This window comes from Salvelinus fontinalis, chromosome 42, assembly GCF_029448725.1.
Source record: "Salvelinus fontinalis isolate EN_2023a chromosome 42, ASM2944872v1, whole genome shotgun sequence".
In the NCBI taxonomy this organism is placed as follows: domain Eukaryota; kingdom Metazoa; phylum Chordata; class Actinopteri; order Salmoniformes; family Salmonidae; genus Salvelinus; species Salvelinus fontinalis.
In genome coordinates this window covers 6863682-6884920 of record NC_074706.1, presented here as the reverse complement: position 1 = coordinate 6884920, position 21239 = coordinate 6863682, and the positions used below count along the sequence as shown (strand labels likewise).

The following is a 21239-nucleotide window of genomic DNA, read 5'->3' as shown; positions in this document are numbered from 1 at the left end:
ACATCTAGCAACAACAAGCGCAAAAATGGGACTCTATGACCACTAACACACTGTCATTACACACACATCCAATCAAGCTTATGGGGTACAGGGATGTCACACATCCAGCCAGGAAGAGACACTAAATAATGCTGGTGAGGTATTGTGGAGTGCTGAGGTGGGACTTAGTGACCACTAAACAGTGGACGATGGTGATACACTGTCCTGATGCATATCCAAAACCAAACTAACTGGATGAGGCGCTGTGGAGACATGCACCCCCACAACAAGTGCTGAAGCTGGACTCTATAGACAACGTATGTGGTCGGAGGGTGATGATACACTCTCCTTACAGCAGATTGAACAGAGTTTACAAAATGGTGCGCTGAATGGTGAATATTCTTCTCGTTATCCAAAAGCACCAGAGGTAACACATCTCCGAATGTCCTTCAACACTGCCATTACTGGATGAATGAACACTTCCTGTTCTAGACATTCTAAATGAGAGCTCCAACTGCATGACTCAATCTCATCATTCTCTGTTCATACAGTACCAGAACACACTACAGCCAAGTGCGTGGAGAAGATGCCCTGCTGCACTGAACATCCACTTAGGAGTCATATGTCTAATGGCAGAAACCTATACATCCTGAGAGAGGTCACTTCCTGTAGTGGAGAGCAGTGCACTCATCATCCTGTTGATCCCTGAGTAATTAACATGGAGAGGAGCGAGATGAACACAGCATCTAGTACTCTGACTTTTAACTTCACAAATACACACACACACACACACACACACACACACACACACACACACACACACACACACACACACACACACACACACACACACACACACACACACACACACACACACACACACACACACACACACACATACATACACACACACACACACACACACACACTTTCAGAAGGGATACGGGGGGATGTTTAGTAAATGGCTCTAGCCTCAGGTGAGTTCAGTTCACTGTTGCCTAGAACAACAACCGGTTATGGATACCCCTCTCGGCTCAGTAGTATCCGTTGTTACCCCCAGTAGTATCCGTAGTAACGCTGCAAGCTTTGAGAAATGGAAGATGGAATCTAGGTCATACGGTAGGTATACTTATAATAATGTGTGTAATATAAAGTGCAACGACTGGGAAAAGTGATTAGAATCACACAGGAAACACATTAATATAGTTCTCAGGCTATTGCATGTGCAGGAACAGAGAGAGGTTGCTGTCAAACCCATTCGTACTTTTTTCACTTTGCCTCAATGCGGCTTTCACCAGGAACATATGTCCCACTACATAATATATACCAGATGATTAATATATAAAGCTTTTTGCTGCAGTGCTAGGTGGAGACAGTGAAACAATGACATCTAATTATTCAGTAGTCTGCCAGTGCCCGGATTGTCCTGAGTGGCCCTCTACCCTTGAGCCACTACTCAAAGGCTGTGTCCAAATGGCACCATATTCCCTACATAGTGCACTACTATAGGGAATAGGATGCCAATTGGGACAGAGCCCGTATCTATCTAGCTCTCAGCAGCTACACATTGCTGGCTTAGAGGTTTACTGTGTTGCATTCAGATTCATTGAACTGTTAGAATAAATATGATGTAACTGTGGATCTCATTTTTATCTGATGCAGAACAAGAAGAAAAAAAGGATTCATGTGTTTTTCACAACGTCATGATGACGACAGTATAACACTTGAGCGAGTAACTGAACTAAAAATAAAGTAACCTCAAAAGTCAACGAAAGAAAATAATACAATTGATACCGTCACTGTGAAATAATTGCTTAAAGTAGCTCTAATTGTGACGGACTATAAAAGCTTGAGTTCTCTGCTCAAACTACTGCACTTAAGCAAAGTGTTCAATGTCCTGCACATTGTGCGAAGCTAACACATTATATGGCACTTCATGTATATGCATTCATTAGACTAAATTCATTAGAGATCACTCTCTTCTACGCAAACACACATTGTTTACACCGGGCCAAGATGTGTCTTGAAAACACCTCTGGCAGCAAATCCCCCAGTTTGTTCCAGACTTTGTCAGCAACTCGGCGGATACAGAGATGTCACAGCGAACTGTAATTACATTTCTAATCCCCGAGCTGTGAAGATGAACACTAGCGCCGTCTAAATGAATATAGCTGAGGGGAGAACTCATCCACACGAGTGCTGTTGCACAAACATCACGCTAACAAAAGGTCATTTGTTACCCTAACAGATGCACAGGAGAAATGGGCTGAAGGTTCTTCCTTTGTTTTGCTTCGCCGCTCTTCCCGCGTTTCCCGAGGCGGAAGCAAATTACACACTTAAACAACATTAGAACTAACTACAAGCAAAGGAAAACAAGAATAATGGTCCTTGTTAGAGATGCTGTGGATTCAGTGCATGTTGACATTTTCACTGATATTACTCCCAGTCATGGGATGTAGCCTAGCTGCAGTACTGTAAAAGCCCACTTGGCAGATTACACAATACCCCATCAGAAATGATGCACCAAATGCGTACTGATGAAGAAATGATGCTTTGCTTCACTCCTGGAAAATATACTCTGATTCAGCCGTGTAGCTAATACCATACATCACTGAATATCTGCATTGGGAGGCACGCAGCTGCAAAGTTTTTAATGGTTTTGTTGAATCCCACGACGATGGCGCGCACACACACAAACACACAGCGTTCCCTCTTTATGGGGTCGAACCACATCCCAAACAATCACAAAGTTCTCTTTATTTTTCTGCGTTCCCATTTTTTTGTACATATTATATCTGCAATCTGTCACTTTTTAGTGGGATGAGAGGCGTGAGGAGCGAGACGACAGCCAGAGGGCCTGGAGGGACGTATCCGTCGTGTCGGAGATCTGTGTTTTTTTAAAGTCTGATGTCATAAGAGAATCAGCCCGGGAGTTTCCATGGAACGCCTCTGAAGATTCCGGAACACAAATAACATCACAGAGCTAGACGAAAAACAATGAGCCCCATGTCGACAAATCACTCCGCAAAGAGTCTGGCTGTCACACTGAGGCAGTTGGGATTGAATCAAAGAATCAAAATACGTCAGAAAGACAGGCTGAGATCATACATCTCCTGATAGTAACATACCATTGGTGTACTTGGTCATTTTTCTTACACCTAACTTGATTCAACATTACACTTTTTGACTGTTTAGTTTCAATACAGTGTTTTGGCTTTTGTGTGATGGGGATTTGACATAAAGCACATCTGAGAATAAGGAAGGATGAAGTTCACCTAGCTATCTTGCAGATGTACATGGAGTGAAGCCATTATGTGGAAAATACATTCAGACTCCTACTGTAGCCAAGCCAAGGCAGCTGGTCGGCAAATAAAGCCAATACTCCATTTAGGAAATGACATCCATCAAGATTGATCTAACTAGTTGGTGGGGCATTGAGGACACAATATGGTGTCCAACAGAATCTTCCGTTTCAAAAGCTCTGCTGTCCTATTAGACACATTGGAAATGGATATTCCTCACAACCTCACATCAGTCACAGTTTCTCGACTGTTCCCCACAACAATCAGATATCACCTACTGACTGCAGGCAATAACTAGAAAGCCATCATTGGTGACTAAAATGATTAGGCTGCAGCAGAGGCGGGACCAAGTCACTATTATTCCAGTGACACGCAAGTCTAAAGTCACAAGGAGAACAGGTCGAGTATCGAGTCAAGTCCATGTCGTGCATTCTAAGAGCAAGTCGAGTTGAGTCGAGTCAAAAGTCAAGTCTCAAGTCACAAGGAGAACAGGTAGAGTCTCGAGTCAAGTTCATGTCGTGCATTCTAAGAGCAAGTCGAGTTGAGTCGAGTCAAAAGTCAAGTCTCAAGTAAATTTGTATTTTTTATTTTACCGTTATTTTACCAGGTAAGTTGACTGAGAACACGTTCTCATTTGCAGCAACGACCTGGGGAGTAGTTACAGGGGAGAGGAGGGGGATGAACGAGCCAATTGTAAATGCAGTGACTTGTACAACTACAAATCACTGTCTATTTATTGAGGCTACCAGATAGCATTTTCATTATTTTGTCTACAACACATTTACATTACGTAATAATTGATACATTTCAAGACAATTTTGAAATACCAAAAGACCAGCAGGTCTATCCTATTGTTGCTTGGTGCCCCATTGCTGGTTAACTTGCAAGTAAATACATTTGTTTTGGAGCTGCATATTTATTTATGGTAATTCTCTCCCTACAATTTGACGTTTGCACTGCAGCCAATCCTATAGCTGTACAGCAAATCAGCAATCTGTTCGCTAGGCTCAGAGGTTCTCAAACATTTTGACCCGTGACCCCGAAAAAGGTGTGGGTCAAAGGTTGCGACCCCTGCGCATGCACATGCACGTGTGCACACGGGAACACAATCGCGGTGCAAATGTACCCTGTCATTTCAGCCATAAACGGTGTTGCATTTTCAAAACGTAAGATACAGAAATAAACTGCGTTTTACACCTGCATTTTGAGCTGAAAGTCATTCATCTTAGCAGTCAATATCAACTAGGGATTACATGTCACATCGTCACTTCTCTGGAGTTCAGAGCAAGCAGGATCATATGGCCTACCTGTATGCAGCGGGGGTTGCAGGACCAAATGGAAAGCATGATCTGGCTGGAGACTTTCCCTTCCTCACAATTATTAACACATCATTCATTCGCCAGAATATGTTACATCTTCATCCCATAAGTATTGAATGTAACAACTATTTTTAGACATATAGTCAGTAACACCACTGAGGTATATAATTATTATCCATTCAAACTATGCCTATCTAAAATATGATAATGAGCAATGAAATCACCAGGAAGCCTAATAGTATTGTTCTGGCAAAGATAAGTCCATAGCAGATTGCTAAACTGTATTTTATATGGATAATATGACTCTGTGCCACAAAATGAGTGACAAAACGTTAATTTCAAATCAAGATAATTTCAAATCAAAGTCAAGTCCTGAGTTCTGAAGCTCCTAGTGCAAGTCAAGTCTCAAGTTATTTTATTTTCTATCAAGTCTCTAAATATCATTCAACAAGCCCCTTTTGGGTCAGCACAGCAGGGTTCAGAGCATGAAACAAAGAGGTAATGATTTAATCTATAAGAGGTGCCGGTACTCGAGCAGTAGAAAATATGAGTTGACGGTACTCCATACTGGCGGGCATCGGCCCAAATCAAGCATGGCTAGTGATTGCCTTCCCCTGCTACTCCTCTGATCTCTTAACTCCAGGTTTCCGGAGGGGGATCTTGGAAAAAAAAACTTTAGCTTCACTCCCAATTCATCAGCAGGGTGAAACAAAGGTAAAGTTGGCAGATGCAGCCAGCCGAGGCCCCACATTAATCTTGATGGCAAAGTGTAATTAGGAAGCGGCTGTATGAGCAGACATGATGCCATAAATAACTCTAAACCAGAGAGGAGAAAGGAGCTTGTCTTTTAATGACCCCAGAGTCACTGTGAACAGCCACATGTCAACAGGACAAGATTCATGGCGTAACACAGTTTCTCTGGATCCCCCCCCCCCCCGCAAGGTTCAAGTTCGACCCTCCCACCTTCCTAAAATAAAAATACACTTAACGTGTCAGCCAGACAGCCACTCACAAAGTATAGACTACCGATCGCTGTCCATGGTGCTGAAATTGCGACATGTCTTTGCAGCTGCATGGCTATTGAATCGATGATAGGCTTTCTATGGTGCCAGGGCATGTATAGTTTTGCTTTAGCTAATGGGTAAATGTTTATTGGTAGGCCTATTTGGTCATCATTTTGTCATGTTAAGCCTAACATTTCACAAAGCTACACGGTGTCGCAATGCTGCCATTTTTAGACTGCTGGCTGGTGGCAATAATGTAATTACTTGTTCAGTAATTAAAGTTGTAAAGTCAAACATTGCAGATTGTAAAATACATTTTCAATGCAACAGCATACTAATCCGCTACCAATCAATTTGAAATATAAAACTGTTCTGTATAGCCTACCTGAACCTGCATGACATGAGCTGTCCTCACGCTAGTTGTTGTGCGTAAAAGCAGTCTATGAATGCAATATAATACAGTCTGTCCACCCTCAAAACATGTGGTTACTAGGGATTGTTTCATTATGCAGTGTATTTATATACTGTATTTAACTGCTATTTAGCTGCAGTTTATAAACCTTTTATAACATGTAAATATCAAATGGCCTAACACTGAGGAAAAAAGTAGTCGGCTTAAGGATAAATTTAGCCACAATTTATTGTTAAACTCAGTGGGTTTTGTCTGGCGAATAGCCTCCACAAATGGGATGCAATAGTCAAGGTCAATTAAATGAAATCCAACTTGAGAGACTCCCCTGGTTTCCTGAAGTCCTCCTTTTTTTGTGTGCAAATGTTTTTACCACAGCTTGTAGGTCCAGGTTGCACTGCTTTCTATACCAAGTAATGCCGAGTAATGCCAACCCAGACCGTTTTCTGAGACATCTTGCATTATATGTCCATTGCGCTGCACACAATTAAATGTAGTCTTGAATGACGCATTCCAAGATACACCAGGGATAAGGGCCTGTTGATAGTACAACCACACCAAGCTGGTTCACCAGCATTTTTTGTTCAAGCCCTCGAGAACTGTTGTCTGCTAAACATGATAATCTGTTTGCATCTGACAAGTTATTGGCTGTCCAGTAACCAGACAACCTGTTGAGGCCGGCAACTAAGGAGAATGAGAGGCTCAATTAAAGATGCTGCAGAAGTGCTGTATTTGAAGCACCACTCCCTTCTGCCCAGTTTCCCTGATGTTGCTACGGCAATCAGCTTTTGAACACCTGAGGAAGCCCCACTCATTGCCCTGGCACCGTCGTAGCCTTGACCACGCCATTTGTTCACCCATATCCCCGAAAACTTTCAATCAATTAAATGTTTCCTTTTCAAGGCCTGAGGCACTTTTTCAGTCACATTCCTGAAGCCCAAGAAACAAACACTTAGCTTCCTAGTACATATGAAAATTAGACAGGTTTATGAATTACGTTTTGTGCCCCGCTTCCTTGCGCGGCTGTCCGGTATGTCAATGGTTGACCAGTGGTTGTTACTATGTGTAATAAATAATGAATCCGTTTTGCCAGAAGGAAAACCAACCGTATTTGTTTGCGGCTGACTATAACAGTAGTTATATAATCTGAAAACAACAAGAGTGATATAGTCTACCTCAGTCCACCTCAGTCTACCTCAGTCCACCTCAGTCTACCTCAGTGGTAAGCAAAGTCACTAGGAGAAAAGTGATTAAGGATGAGCCATAACAAGTTCTCAGTGTGACCAGGAGGGGTGCTGTGAAGGTTTCAGTAAATCCCTTCATCTGTAGAGCGAGAGCCGGCAGGCAGAGCGTGTGTGTGTGTGCGTGTGTGTGTCTGACTGTTAAATCGCCCTGGAAAAGAGCATGAAGTGTGACAGAGTGCATTTTTCTGCTCAAAACAATTTGGAGGGAATCAAAAAGCCTTGGCAGGAGAAACAAACCCCCCACACACACCCACATCCCTCAAATCTCTCTCTCACACACACACGCACGCACGCACGCACACACACACACACACACACACACACACACACACACACACACACACACACACACACACACACACACACACACACACACACACACACACACACACACACACACACACACACACACACACACACACACACACACACACCAGTGCCCACCTCACTCTGCTCGTATGTCACAGTTTCTCAGTGTGGGAGGCAGTACTGTCAGTCTGTCGCTACGGCAGCAAACGGTTCCCTCTCCCTGTCGTCACACATACTTCCTCAGCTTTCACACACACACACACACACACACACACACACACACACACACACACACACACACACACACACACACACACACACACACACACACACACACACACACACACACACACACACAGAGACACATACACACACACACACACAGAGACACATACACACACACACACACACACACACACACACACACACACACACACACACACACACACACACACACACACACACACACACACACACACACACACACACACAGGTAGATGTATTTGGCCAGGCCCTGCGTATTAACCCAACAATCATGATGAATCACCTCCATGGGACAACAGAAGATTCAAGATTCCAAACTTTACTGAATAATATCTGTCCCAGTTGTCCCTGTATACAGGCTGAGTAATCAGTCACTCACTGGCTGCATGGTCCCTCACCAGCACCGACCGGCCCTTTCTTTCCTCATCAGCCTGACCCAGCACTGCTGCAGCACAGCACAAGCATCCCTCACCCAGACACATCTCCCTCCTCATAAAAAGATAGTGCAGCCTCTTCGTGTTTCAGAGAGGCCAGTAATTCACGACACAGGACGAGAGGAGAGAGATGATATATTGACAACACAGGGAACCCATTTCAGAGCCTGGCTAAACCAGACTGAACGCTGCACTCTCCATTGAGGTGAATGGTGAGTTCAACATTCAGTCTAGTTTAACCAGGCTACACATGATTCCTCACAGTTTTCCTCCATTAGAGAATCAAAAACTGCACCGTGGGCTTTTAATGAGATAGGATAATACAGTGGAATGACTCACAAATATCCTAATAAGCACCAAGGACTTTTCCTGTTAGGGAGACTGCTTGGGTTTTTCATCAGTGCAGTCAGTGAATTAGTAGGAGGAAGAAAGGAGGGAAAAGGAGGGAGGATGATGAAGGGAGTTCATTAAAAGGATAAAGAGGGGATAGAAAGGAATTTAAATCGATAACCTGAGTCCACCTCACAAATAAGCCTCGAGGAATCGGCACAATATTAAAAGATACTCATCAAGCTCATTCATATTTAATCCTAGGTAAAATATCCTATCCACCGCAGTGGAAGACACGGCTGACTGGCAATCTCAGCATGAATCAAGATATAGTCATAAATATTGATTTCTGAGAGGAATTTCTGTTGAGAGGTGGTGATTCCAACCAATTATGTTTTAAAATCACATTTTCAACTTTCTGATTAGGTCTACAAGCTCTTGTTTGAAACATAAAAGCAAACAGGAAAAAGGAAAACAACTTTACTCATCTGTAAGTAAGCTTATCCAACAAGATAATAACTGGAGGAGAAAGCTAGACAGCTAGTACCTTTTTTAAAGGTACTAGCCATCAATTGGAGTGGACAGTCACAGCCATGATCAATTACTCCCTTGGGAACCGCTTAATTGAAAAGTAGTTTTTGGACTGCCTTTAATAGATGCAATATAATGACCCTTCAGACTCACGATAATCTCTTCCAACCTCTGTCAGGCCACATTGTTAAACTGTCTGTCTAATTTAACTGTTAGTTATGTTTCACCGATGACAAGTATTACCTTGCGCGGTGGGTTTTAAACGCCGTAAATCTACGGTACAACGCCGGCGCCGCGGAGGAGAAGAGGGCCATAAAACATAAGAAGCTTTGCTCTCCTTGAATAACAATCGCCAGAGTGGAGGAGTCAGTCAGAGCTGCCAGTTTAAACAGCCGTAACTCTCTGTGCTGAGGGACAGTTGAACAAGCCGGGGACAATTCATGGCCCATCTATGTGATTACACTCATGGTATGTATACCTAGGGTGTAACCCGAATGGCACCCTATTCCCTATATAGTGCCCTACTCTTGACCAGGGCCTATAGGGTATAGGGTACCATTTGAGATGCAGCCCTAGTCTAGCGTATGGGAGCATATGTGACTGATCACACGTTGACATGGATAGACATTCAATGTCCACACTTTCTCACTGATTTAGGTTAGTGCCACCAAGAGAATAAATAGGTGCGAGCTTTATAGGCTTGAGTGGCTATATTTACATCTTACACTGAAAGCAGTTCATGACCATTAAAACAGATTGCACTGCTGTGTAGTGTCAGACAATACAATGGCAGTGATTACATCGAGCCTATTTCCATTACTCTCAGAAGTATGAGAAAAAAAACAAAGTGCTATGGGAGTGCTTTTAGCTTAATGGAGATGCCCACGTCAGAACACTGAGCGGTGTCCAAAATGGCACCCTATTCCCTTCATAGTGCACTACTTCGGAGCAGAACCCTCTGGGCCCTGTCAAATGCCATTATGGAAGCAGCCTTAATGATTACGTCTAGATCTCACCTCCCGAGAGTCGGTGGTGGTGAATAAGTAGTTTTATATCACTGTGCAGACAGGGCCAGGCAGTCACTCCATATGAAATGCCCTTTATTCTCAGAAGACACAAAACAGCCTCCCACCACATTCTACCACCTGTCAGCGGCACACAGGGCACATCTGACAAATCAGGTTGAAACGGACCAAGACTAAGGAGAAGATGGAGGTGAAAATGATGTAAAGCTTCATGATACATATCATTAATACACAATGTGTCAAATCCTTGGTCCTGCTAGAAAGCTTATTGGGGAGCTAAGTGGAATGTAGATGATAAGTATGTGAGCAACAACTCAACATCAACACCATCAACACCATCAACACCATCAACACCAAAACGGCTATTTTTGGAAAGGGATCGGTAATCAAGCTCATTGCGATACTGGTGAAAATGATGATAGTAGCATTGATGATACAATACCTCACCAACAACAACAACAACTTCTATAATGATAGTTCTACTATATAAACACAGAAACACAATCAGCTCAGTTCTCTAAAATAGCACAGTAATTACAGAAAAACACTTAACGGTGAGGGGAGAAGATAACGAGGCGTCAAAAAAACAGAAGGAAACTAAAATGAAGTCGTTAAGGAAGCGAATCATTATAAATAATATACTGTACTGAGGAAGCTAGGAGTCAATACTTTGAAGCAACACTGACAGGTTTAATTACTACCGGTTGAATTACTAAAACTATTATGTGTTCCTTCTGTATGGTAATGGGGAAGCCTCTTTCACAGTTGATACGGGGAGAGTTTGATTCAAATTCATATTCAAACGAACGATAACAATACCAGAGATTCATATTCTTATTCATTGTCAAAATAGCATGGTCACAATTTAATTCCTACCAACAAGCCAACAACCTATTACCGCTCACACGATTGAAGTCTTTGCATGTCACACCAAATCGGGTCCCTTCAACAGAGGGTTTTTATGCCTTGTGACAACCACTACAGGACTAATCATGAATGGCCTTTTCAACCTGTTTTGTCCCATCTCACACTGAAAATAGATTCCATTTCCACAGACGATTTGTGAAATCTTTTTGCGTTTCTTGTTTTTATATAAACCCCATCTCCGTTCTAATATATTTGGTAGATCATTCATCCATGGCCACATTGTCACTCAGCTCTGCATCTGCATTACCGTCCTACATGTCATGGTGACATCGTGGTGGGTAGCCTAATTAGAATGACTGGCTTGCACTTCCAACTGTCACTTTGTCACAAAATGGATACTGACAATAACAGTCAGTCACTAGGAAATCAACATTCTCTCAGTTGGATCCAGAGGTTAAAGGCGGTTCTCAACACTCTTGGGTTATTTTAAATTCCCAATCACACCCCCAATCAAAGTAGGCTTCCCCCTCATTTGCAGTGGATCATTAGGCCTACAGTGGCAAGAAAATGTATGTGAACCCTTTGGAATTTCCTGGATTTCTGCATAAATTTGTCATCAAATTTGATCTGATCTTCATCCAAGTCACAACAATAGACGACCATAGTGCGCTTAAACTAATGACACACAAATTATTGTATTTTTCTTGTCTATATTGAATACATCATTTAAACATTCACAGTGTAGGTGGGAAAAAGTATGTGAACCCCCAGGCTAATGACTTCTTCAAAAGCTAATTGGAGTCAGGAGTCAGCTAACCTGGAGTCCAATCAATGAGACGAGATTGGAGATGTTGGTTAGAGCTGCCCTGCCCTATAAAAAACACTCACAAAATTTGAGTTTGCTATTCACAAGATGCATTGCCTGATGTGAACCGTGCCTCGAACAAAAGAGATCTCAGAAGACCTAAGATTAAGAATTGTTGACTTGCATAAAGCAAGGGTTACAAAAGTATCTCTAAAAGCCTTGATGTTCATCAGTCCATGGAAAGACAAATTGTCTATAAATGGAGAAAGTTCAGCACTGTTGCTACTCTCCCTAGGAGTGGCCATCCTGCAAAGATGACTGCAAGTGCACAGCGCAGAATGCTCAATGAGGTTAAGAATAATCCTAGATTGTCGACTAAAAACGTACAGAAATCTCTAGAACATGCTACTGGCAAAATATTCCGTGGACAGACGAAACTACAGTTGAGTTGTTTGGAAGGAGCACACAACACTATGTGTGGACAAAAAATTACACAGCACACCAACATCAAAACCTCATACCAACTGTAAACTATGGTGGAGGGAGCATTATGGTTTGGGGCTGCTTTGCTGCCTCAGGGCCTGGACAGCTTGCTATCATCGACGGAAAAATGAATTTCCAAGTTTATCAAGACATTTTGCAGGAGAATGTTAGGCTATCTGTCTGCCAATTGAAGCTCAATAGAAGTTGGGTGACGCAACAGGACAACGACCCAAAACACAGAAGTAAATCAACAACAGAATGGCTTCAATAGAAGAAAATACGAGTGGCCCAGTCAGAGTCCTGACCTCAACCCGATTTGAGATGCTGTGGCATGACCTTTAGAGAGTAGTTCACACCAGACATCCCAAGAATATTGCTGGACTGAAACAGTATTGTAAAGAGGAATGGTCCAAAATTCCTCCTGACCTTTGTGCAGGTCTGATACGCAGAAAACGTTTGGTTGAGGTTATTGCTGCCAAAGGGGGGTCAACCAGTTATTAAATCCAAGGGTTCACATACTTTTCCCACCCTGCACTATGAATGTTTACACGGTGTGTTCAATAAAGACATGAAAACGTATAATTGTTTGTGTGTTATTAGTTTAAGCAGACTGTGTTTGTCTATTGTTGTGACCTAGATGAAGATCAGATCAAATTTTATGACCAATTTATGCAGATATCCAGGTATTTCCAAGTGGGTCACATACTTTTTCTTGCCACTCTATGCTCTTGAGTCTTCCCATTCCCAAGTAACCGGGCTGTGGATAGGTGAGGTACAGTTGAAGTCGGAAGTTTACATACACTTAGGTTGGAGTCATTAAAACTCGTTTTTCAACCACTCCACAAATTTCTGGTTAACAAACTATAGTTTTGGCAAGTCGGTTAGGACATCTACTTTGTGCATGACACAAGTAATTTTTCCAACAATTGTTTACAGACAGATTATTTCTGTTATAATTCACTGTATCGCAATTCCAGTGGGTCAGACGTTCACATACACTAGGTTGACTGTGCCTTTAAACAGCTTGGAAAATTCCAGAAAATGTCATGACTTTAGAAGCTTCTGATAGGCTAATTGACATCATTTTAGACATTGTACCTGTGGATGTATTTCAAGGCCTACCTTCAAACTCAGTGCCTATTTGCTTGACATCATGGGAAAATCAAAAGAAATCAGACTCCACAAATTTGGTTCATCCTTGGGAGCAATTTCCAAATGCCTGAAAGTACCACGTTAATCTGTATAAACAATATTCCACAAGTATAAACAATTTGGGACCACGCAGCCTTCATACCGCTCATGAAGGTTCTGTCTCCTAGAGGTGAACGTACTTTGGTGTGAAAAGTGCAAATCAATCCCAGAACAACAGCAAAGGACCTTGTGAAGATGCTGGAGGAAACAGGTACACAAGTATTAATATCCACAGTACAACGAAGCAACTGCACATGGGGACAAAGATTGTACTTTTTGGAGAAATGTCCTCTGCTCTGATGAAACAAAAATAGAACTGTTTGGCCATAATGACCATCGTTATGTTTGGAGGAAAAATGGGGATGCTTACAAGCCAAAGAACACCATACCAACCATGAAGCCCTGGGGTGGCATCATCCTGTTGTGGGGGTGCTTTGCTGCAAGAGGGACTGGTGCACTTCACAAAATAGATGGCATCACGAGGACGGAAAATTATGTGGATATATTGAAGCAACATCTCAAGACATCAGTCAGGAAGTTAAAGCTTGGTCGCAAATGGGTCTTCCAAATGGACAATGACCCAAAGCATACTTCCAAAGTTGTGGCAAAATGGCTTAAGGACAACAAAGTCAAGGTATTGGAGTGGCCATCACAAAGCCCTGACCTCAGTCCTATAGAACATTTTTATTATTCTGATATTTCACATTCTTAAAATAAAGTGGTGATCCTAACTGACATAAGACAGGGAATTTTTACTCTGATTAAATGTCAGGAATTGTGAAAAACTGAGTTTAAATGTATTTGGCTAATGTGTATGTAAACTTCCGACTTCAACTGTATCTCCACATACTAGTACCCCAGGTTGAGAACCACTAACCTAGAAGAAAGTCCCCAGAAATCATGGTGAAAAAGTTTGAATATTATTGACATTATTTTCCATCTAGTATCTATTAGGATCCCCATTAGCTGCTGACAAGGCAGCAGCTACTCTTCCTGGGGTCCAAACAGGAATACAACAATACAATAACCTACATCATAAATAAAATTGTACATCAAACTAGACATTGTGCATTATACATACAGTATGTATGTGCTCCATTGCTACAAATTATCCGTATAAAATGTACAATCTCAGTTACTGTTGCCCTCCATCACTTCCAAAATGTTATTAGGCCTAGCCTGCATTACTCCTGTCTCTCACACACCACTGCTCAGTGTGCTATCATATATCTAAATCTTGCATACTCATCATCCCATGTAAATATCCCATCACAAGTGACAGCTGGTGTGTGTGTGTGTCTGTGTGTGTGTGTGTGTGCGTGTGTGTGTGTGTGCGTGCGTGCGTGCGTGCGTGTGTGTGTGTGCGCGCACCTGGTATCTGGGGTACAAAACACACCATCAGTACACATGCTAGCTGTTGTTTGTTGTTTGCCACTAAATTTACCTGTGAGCTGAGATCAGAATGTTACAGAACTGGTCAAAGGCAATAATGTGTCCGATGTGATGCATCACATAAAAGACAGATGGCTCATGATGTCCATATACAGGAAACTACAGTGCGTTTATAGTGTGAAATACATCATCATGTCGGTAATAATAGGCTAAACATCACCACGGTGACTAGGTTAATAACTAAAATGACAATCTGGTGAGCTTCGTTGGTAATTGGGCCCAACAGAAACATCCATCCCCAATGTCAATTATCTCACCCTGACTGCAGACAAAATGGCCCAATCAGACAGATACAAGCCCAGGCTTCTTTTTCCTTTTATGGTTGGCTGGTGTGTGAAACTCCAGCTGCTTTGATTTTGAGTCAGTGGACACCTGCCCAAATGCCACCCTATTCCCTATGTAGTGCACTACTTTTGACCGGGGCTATAAAGTAGTGCACTATATAGGGAATAGGGTGCAATTTGGGACGCAGAGTCAAGGGAGGAAATGGGGTGATTCTGATCTTAGAGACTTTTCCCATTTTTCTGTTGCCTGCCATGGAGGATGAGCCTTTTCCCTCAGAGCATATAATGCTGCCGCTCCCTTCCGTCTTTCAGAGGATTGGCTGGCTGCTCGGTGGCTCTGAATCACGTAATCAGGAAGGAACTCATCAGTTCGCCTGAGTTGCTGCTCTGGGACCTACTGATCCCAACTAAAGGTTTCTAGACCTTCTTTTCTTGATTTGTTTTGTTTGTATCAAATGCCTGTAGTATAGGAGCTCAATCTAGAGACTATGGCACTATGGATTAAACTAAACCAAAAGGAATCAATAAGACTTACAAGAAAACCAAAGGACATCACCTTGTTCAGTAAAATGGCTGCCAAAAATACCAACACACCACTAATCTAAAGTTAACACATACCTACTGAGGCTCCTATTTTCAATGGATAAAAAAATTGAATGACGAGAGGACATTGGTCATCAAGTTGCACTGGTCCGAGGGGCTTTGTTCAATCTACTCATTCTTTCTATGAGACAGCCTCGAAATGGAATGTAAGACAATCTCAGCAGGGCGACTCAGTCTGTATCATGTAGAGGTCAGTGGAGAGAGGAGAGAACGGTAGGTGTCGTCCCACATAATGACCACCGCCTGATGTTTCTGTCCCTGTCAACCCGGGCCGGAGCTAGAGGGCGACAGGCTGAGTTAGCCTAATGGTGATGAACTGTCAAGGCTTCACACAGACGGGGCCATGCAGTGCCGAAGGGCAATGTTACGCCATGCGACAATGCAAATCGCGATCAGGCAAATGAGAAAGAGGCAATGATGAGATGCAATCCTAAACCGACTCAGGCAGTTTTCACTGCACCCCCCAGCAGCAGAAATAGATTACAGGATGATAGGCGTATATGAAACAACCCTCGCGGCTTAACAGAGTGCAGCTAGGGCTACATAACATGAAGGGCTGGCAAAGAGCTGTAGGTGTTCAAGGAGATCATCAAGCCACACAAGCTGAAGAGGATTTGGTGCCATGGTACTCCAACCCCATGCTATAATATTCTGAATGTACACATTACTGGAAAGTGGTTTCAGTCAATCAGCATTCAGGAACCAAACTACCCTTGTTATAATAAGTCACACTTAGGAGACAGCACAGTGACTTCCACCACAATCTGGGCCCAGCTCCACGAGGGGGCAAAAGGGGGCTTAGCCCCCCCAGTTGTAGTTGTATGTCCCTATATAAAAAAAAGTTACAATTATTGAGTGACAGGTTGGTGCAAAATTTGTATCTCCGCTGCGCTGTGTCAGTAGTTAGGTATGACTCCTTTGGTTTCCATAAAAAGCGGGAAAAAACACTTCTCATCTGTGGTAGACTAAGTGAATAACGTGATACGCCTCCGCCTGTAATATTTGATTTAGATTTATAAGGGCGGGGTCAAGTTTACCGTTGAAGCTGCTTCACTCAACTCAGCCTCACGCCCCACCACTACAGAGTTTAGTTAGCGTCTTAGCTAGCTGAAAAAAGTGTAAGTGTTATTAGCCTTAGCCTATTTAGCTAGCTGGAACCAGCTAATCTGCCACTGCCATGGTGGATAGCAGAAATTGGCTTAGCTAAAGTACCCAAACACAGCCAATGGAGAAGGGGACACCTGGCTACATAGTGGCTGTTAAAAGTTGTGACAGCATCGTGAAGTTCCTCTCTCACATCGAATGCATGCGTTTGTACAACACAGAAGTAAGACTTGAGGCTACAGGGCTGCTAAGGGCAATGATGGACTCTGGCTTTAAGTTAACAGCCACCATGGTGCACAGAATCCTCAGTCTTCTTCATCCGCCAAACTAATGTATCCAGGCAAAAGCAACAGATCTTTACACTGGAGTCAATGTGGTCCGCAGTGCGTTGGAGTGCTGAGGTGTGACAAGCCGGGGTGTGACAGCAAGTTCGAAGCCATTTGTGGACAGTTCAGTGCCAGTGGCACTGACGCACCACAAGCTCCAAGTAATTATGACAACGTTATGTAAGTACAAATCTCTAGCATTATGTGATGGACAGTACAGTAGGCCAGCAGGACAAAGGAGAAGAGACTGAGTGTAAAAGACTGTTCTTGGATCCTGTCATTGGTGAAATGTCAGTACGATTCAGCAAACGCAACTGCCAAATGGTGGAGACCCTGTTTACCCTTGAGAGCCATGACTTTCTAGATGGGAAAAAGGTGAAACCACTGCTGGATCTAAGCAAAATATTTGGTGAAAGCTGAGTTTAGTGTTGCGCCCCAGGTTTGCAGACTGAAATCGCCTGCTCCGGCTCCAATGGACAAATGGGCCACACTTGATATCTTGCAACGATTCTCTGGGCCTCTCTCCGCTATGCCGACCATGCTTACTGCACTGACACATATTGACTTTTGGGGCATCCACAGCTACATGCGAGAACTAATTTTACACTTTGACAAACGTGTTCACTCAACTAATCCAACTGGCATTTGTTGGGGATCTTACAAGAATATTTCGAGTGGAATGACCGATTAATCAGGAAGTTCCACAGAGCATCAAGGAGACTGCAACTCTTCTGAAAAGGTAAGAAACAATCTAGCTGGTAGATTTTTTATCAAAGTCTTGGTGGTACAGCCAGTGGCGTACTTTCAGCAAAAACCTATGGTATGGAATGGCAAAATGATTTCCTTAGCCAGACTATAGGCCTTTAAGTTTGTAGGGAGCTGTCCATGGTGCTGATAGAGCACAGCTGAGATTTTGCACCAACCTGACACTTCTTGGTCAAAAGCACTCAATGTCCTCGGGCATTTGAACTTTTGTGTTTATTGTGGTATAGCGTGATATAAGCAGAACTCAATATAATTCTAGTGCAAGAATCCAAATGATGCCCCTGGGTATAGCTACATATCAGTATGTTTCATCATAGAAATAGATACATTCTATTATGGCATTCTTGGTAGCCTATTCGTTTTCGTGGTTGTAAACTGTACGTATTGGACATTTATGGTAGCCTGGCATTGCTTAATTGATTATGTGGATCAATTTTGATCCACAGAAGTGTATTGTACCATATCACAACATGGTGCTGAACTCATGAGCGCCATGATTTCCATGTTTGAACTGGGCCTACAGGCCTGTTTGTTTGGCAAGACAGCGGTGCATGGCTGCATCTCACCGAAGTAGGCTGTAGGCTGTGTTTTGGGTTTCTATTTGCTTTTTGTTTACTGTGCTTGTTTACTGTTAATGTAACTAGCCTATATATAGATTTTGTCATGCCTTTATTGATTAGATATTTTGTTTACTAGGCATACTTGGTATCGCTGTTTTGTTCTGTTCACATTCATTCGTTCACATTGTCTGTATTCTAAGCCGAACTACTATTCAACATTTTTGTTTGCCTGCATTAATAACTAGGTTACTACTTTCAGCATTTAGTTTGCATTATTTTAGTAAGACGGCTGTGTGTACAGCTGCATTCACATAGGCTGTTTGTAATAGGTGAATTACCCTATCTATCTTGTAGCCTATATTCATTATCAAATCGCTTCAGTGTGTAGAGCATTGTCCATTGTGCTGACAGAGTGCACACCAACCTGCCACTTCAAAAGCACTCAATGTTCATGGAGTTTTGGCATTTGAACTTTATGTTTATTGTGGTATAGCGTGATATAAGCAGAATTTAATATCATTCAAATGTAATTACGCCCCAAAATTGTGCCCCCTCGCCGATTTCAACTGCCCCCTTAGTCACTTTATCCTGGTGCCGGGCCTGCCACAATCACAACAAAGGTTGACATGTTATCATATTTGAGGGACATTGGCCTGGATGCAAAATAACTTGGGTACAATTTAAACCAGGAACTAAATGTACTCTTACACAGAGGTGACTCTCGATTGCTTGCCTGCAGCACCCGTTAAAGTATAATGTATGCATACACATCTTTCACCCAAGGAAATGTATAAAAGCATTAAAAACATTTGTTTTGCATTTAATGGTTAGAATTAGGCTAACATTAGGCTATATTAACCAAATACTATATATGGTTGTATGTTCTACAGGATAGGCCTAATTTTCTGCACCCAACTGGTGCCCCACACCCATCTAAATCAGTCCTTCAGATGGGAAGAATGAAAATCAGCAGAGCAACTGGGCTTCAAGGTCCAGATTTAAATTTGCCTAGTATAAAGTTGATGAAAAGACGCTAGATATGTGGGCCTAACTGATGATGCGATAATGATGATTGATGAGCCGTCCTAACTAACACTGTTGCTCAAGCCATGACTGCGCAGGTTGTTGCCAAATTACTTTTCCCACCAACTCACAATTACTTTACATGAACTCAAAAATGATCAACTTTGTAGCACCAGTTAGTTACTGTAGGCTACACCAGTTTGATATGCGATGAATTTGGTGCTTAAAAAGTGGCAAAGCCAACGTAACTTGACTTTAGACCTACCTGTTCGCCGGCCTCGTGCGACTTCATCAGGTGTTTCTCCCGGTATAAAGACCACAGACCGACGTTTGGCAGAAATATCAAAGCCACCATGAATACGAAGGCCATTTGCAACACTCGCTTCTGTCTCCTCTTCATCGTTGACACCCAAGTAAGAAGATATAATCCCAATATCTAAAAACTACGGAGTCCGTTCTTCTTGGCTCGTGCCACTCGGGTTTAAATATTATTTGTTGGTCGGTGGCAAACCACCTTCTGCGGGAGCTGTTGACAAACGTTCACCTAAAACAAACAATAAAATGTATCAGCATGTAGACCTCTTACTGACATTTAGCCTAATCGCAAATGCAGAGGACTGAGAAGCCACCATTCCACTAATTTAAACATTTTGCTGCACATAAAAAAACACTACCAGTCTAACAGTAGGCTATGCTCTCATAGAGAACAATCATTAAACTACATGTGTCACTAAATTCAAACCAGAGATTATGACGATAGTGACACCTTTCAGTTTCAAATAAATAAAAGGTGACCCCACTACCTACAGCGCAAATGGTTAAACAGACAGCACTAAACACATCACAATGACTTACTGTCGGTGCGTATTTGCATGTTGCCTCATTTACCGTGATTGTTTAGGTCCTTTTCGGTCGCATTTCTGTTATAAATCAAGACACAAATAGAAGCGCTGAACAGCTTTATCTCCCAGGATGCGCACGTGAGGGAATTTCGAGTCCGTCTCGCGCTCTTAATGAATCAGAAAATCCCTCACGAGCTGCATTTCTCCCACATCTAGGCAGAAATTATGTTCTCCCCCTTCTTCTTTCGCAATGTCGCTCCTCAATACCGGATTTTAGATATTGCGGTTAAGAACCACATGCACTGCGCATTAATGTGGGAACATTCCTACGGCTTGGCGATCCCTTCAAAGGCAAGAGCGAGGTGTGGGATAGGGACAAGGAGCGCCAACGCGACCACATAGTGAATCAGACAGCACTTTGGCACGAAACAGCGGACGAGAGAACAAAGCGCAGTGATGCATTGGACGGCTGCCTGATGCACTTTGGATAGATAGCCTAACAATTCTGCAGTCTGGCATTCAAATGAACGTGTTGATGAAATTCAGAATCTAATCATGTGCACTGCACTGATACTGTATATTGATAGAGAAGCATAAATGTCATCACCTGTCACTATAGGAGTAATCAATTGCAGATGATGAACATGTTCGTTTATATTGAGGTAGACATACACTACCAGTCAAAAGTTTTAGAACACCTACTCATTCAAGAGTTTTTCTTTATTTGTACTATTTTCTACATTGTAGAATAATAGTGAAGACATTAAAACTATGAAATAACACA

At 42.5% G+C, this 21239-nt stretch overlaps 1 protein-coding gene across 2 annotated transcripts in view; it reads right to left on the bottom strand.

Annotated features, from left to right (window-relative positions):
- The window catches only part of LOC129841130 (polypeptide N-acetylgalactosaminyltransferase-like 6), a 67599-nt gene extending 46635 nt beyond the window's left edge, over positions 1-20964 (bottom strand). Inside the window, exons 1-2 of one of the 2 annotated variants that reach the window (XM_055909251.1) lie at positions 20469-20964; positions 19879-20157 (exon numbers count right to left, since the gene is read on the bottom strand). In XM_055909251.1, coding sequence (XP_055765226.1) covers positions 19879-20013 — 135 coding nt within the window. In that variant the 5' untranslated portion in view covers positions 20014-20157; positions 20469-20964. The remainder of the gene's footprint in view (positions 1-19878; positions 20158-20468) is intronic. The other variant, XM_055909252.1, reaches the window with a different exon arrangement.
- Positions 20965-21239: the final 275 nt, after the last annotated feature.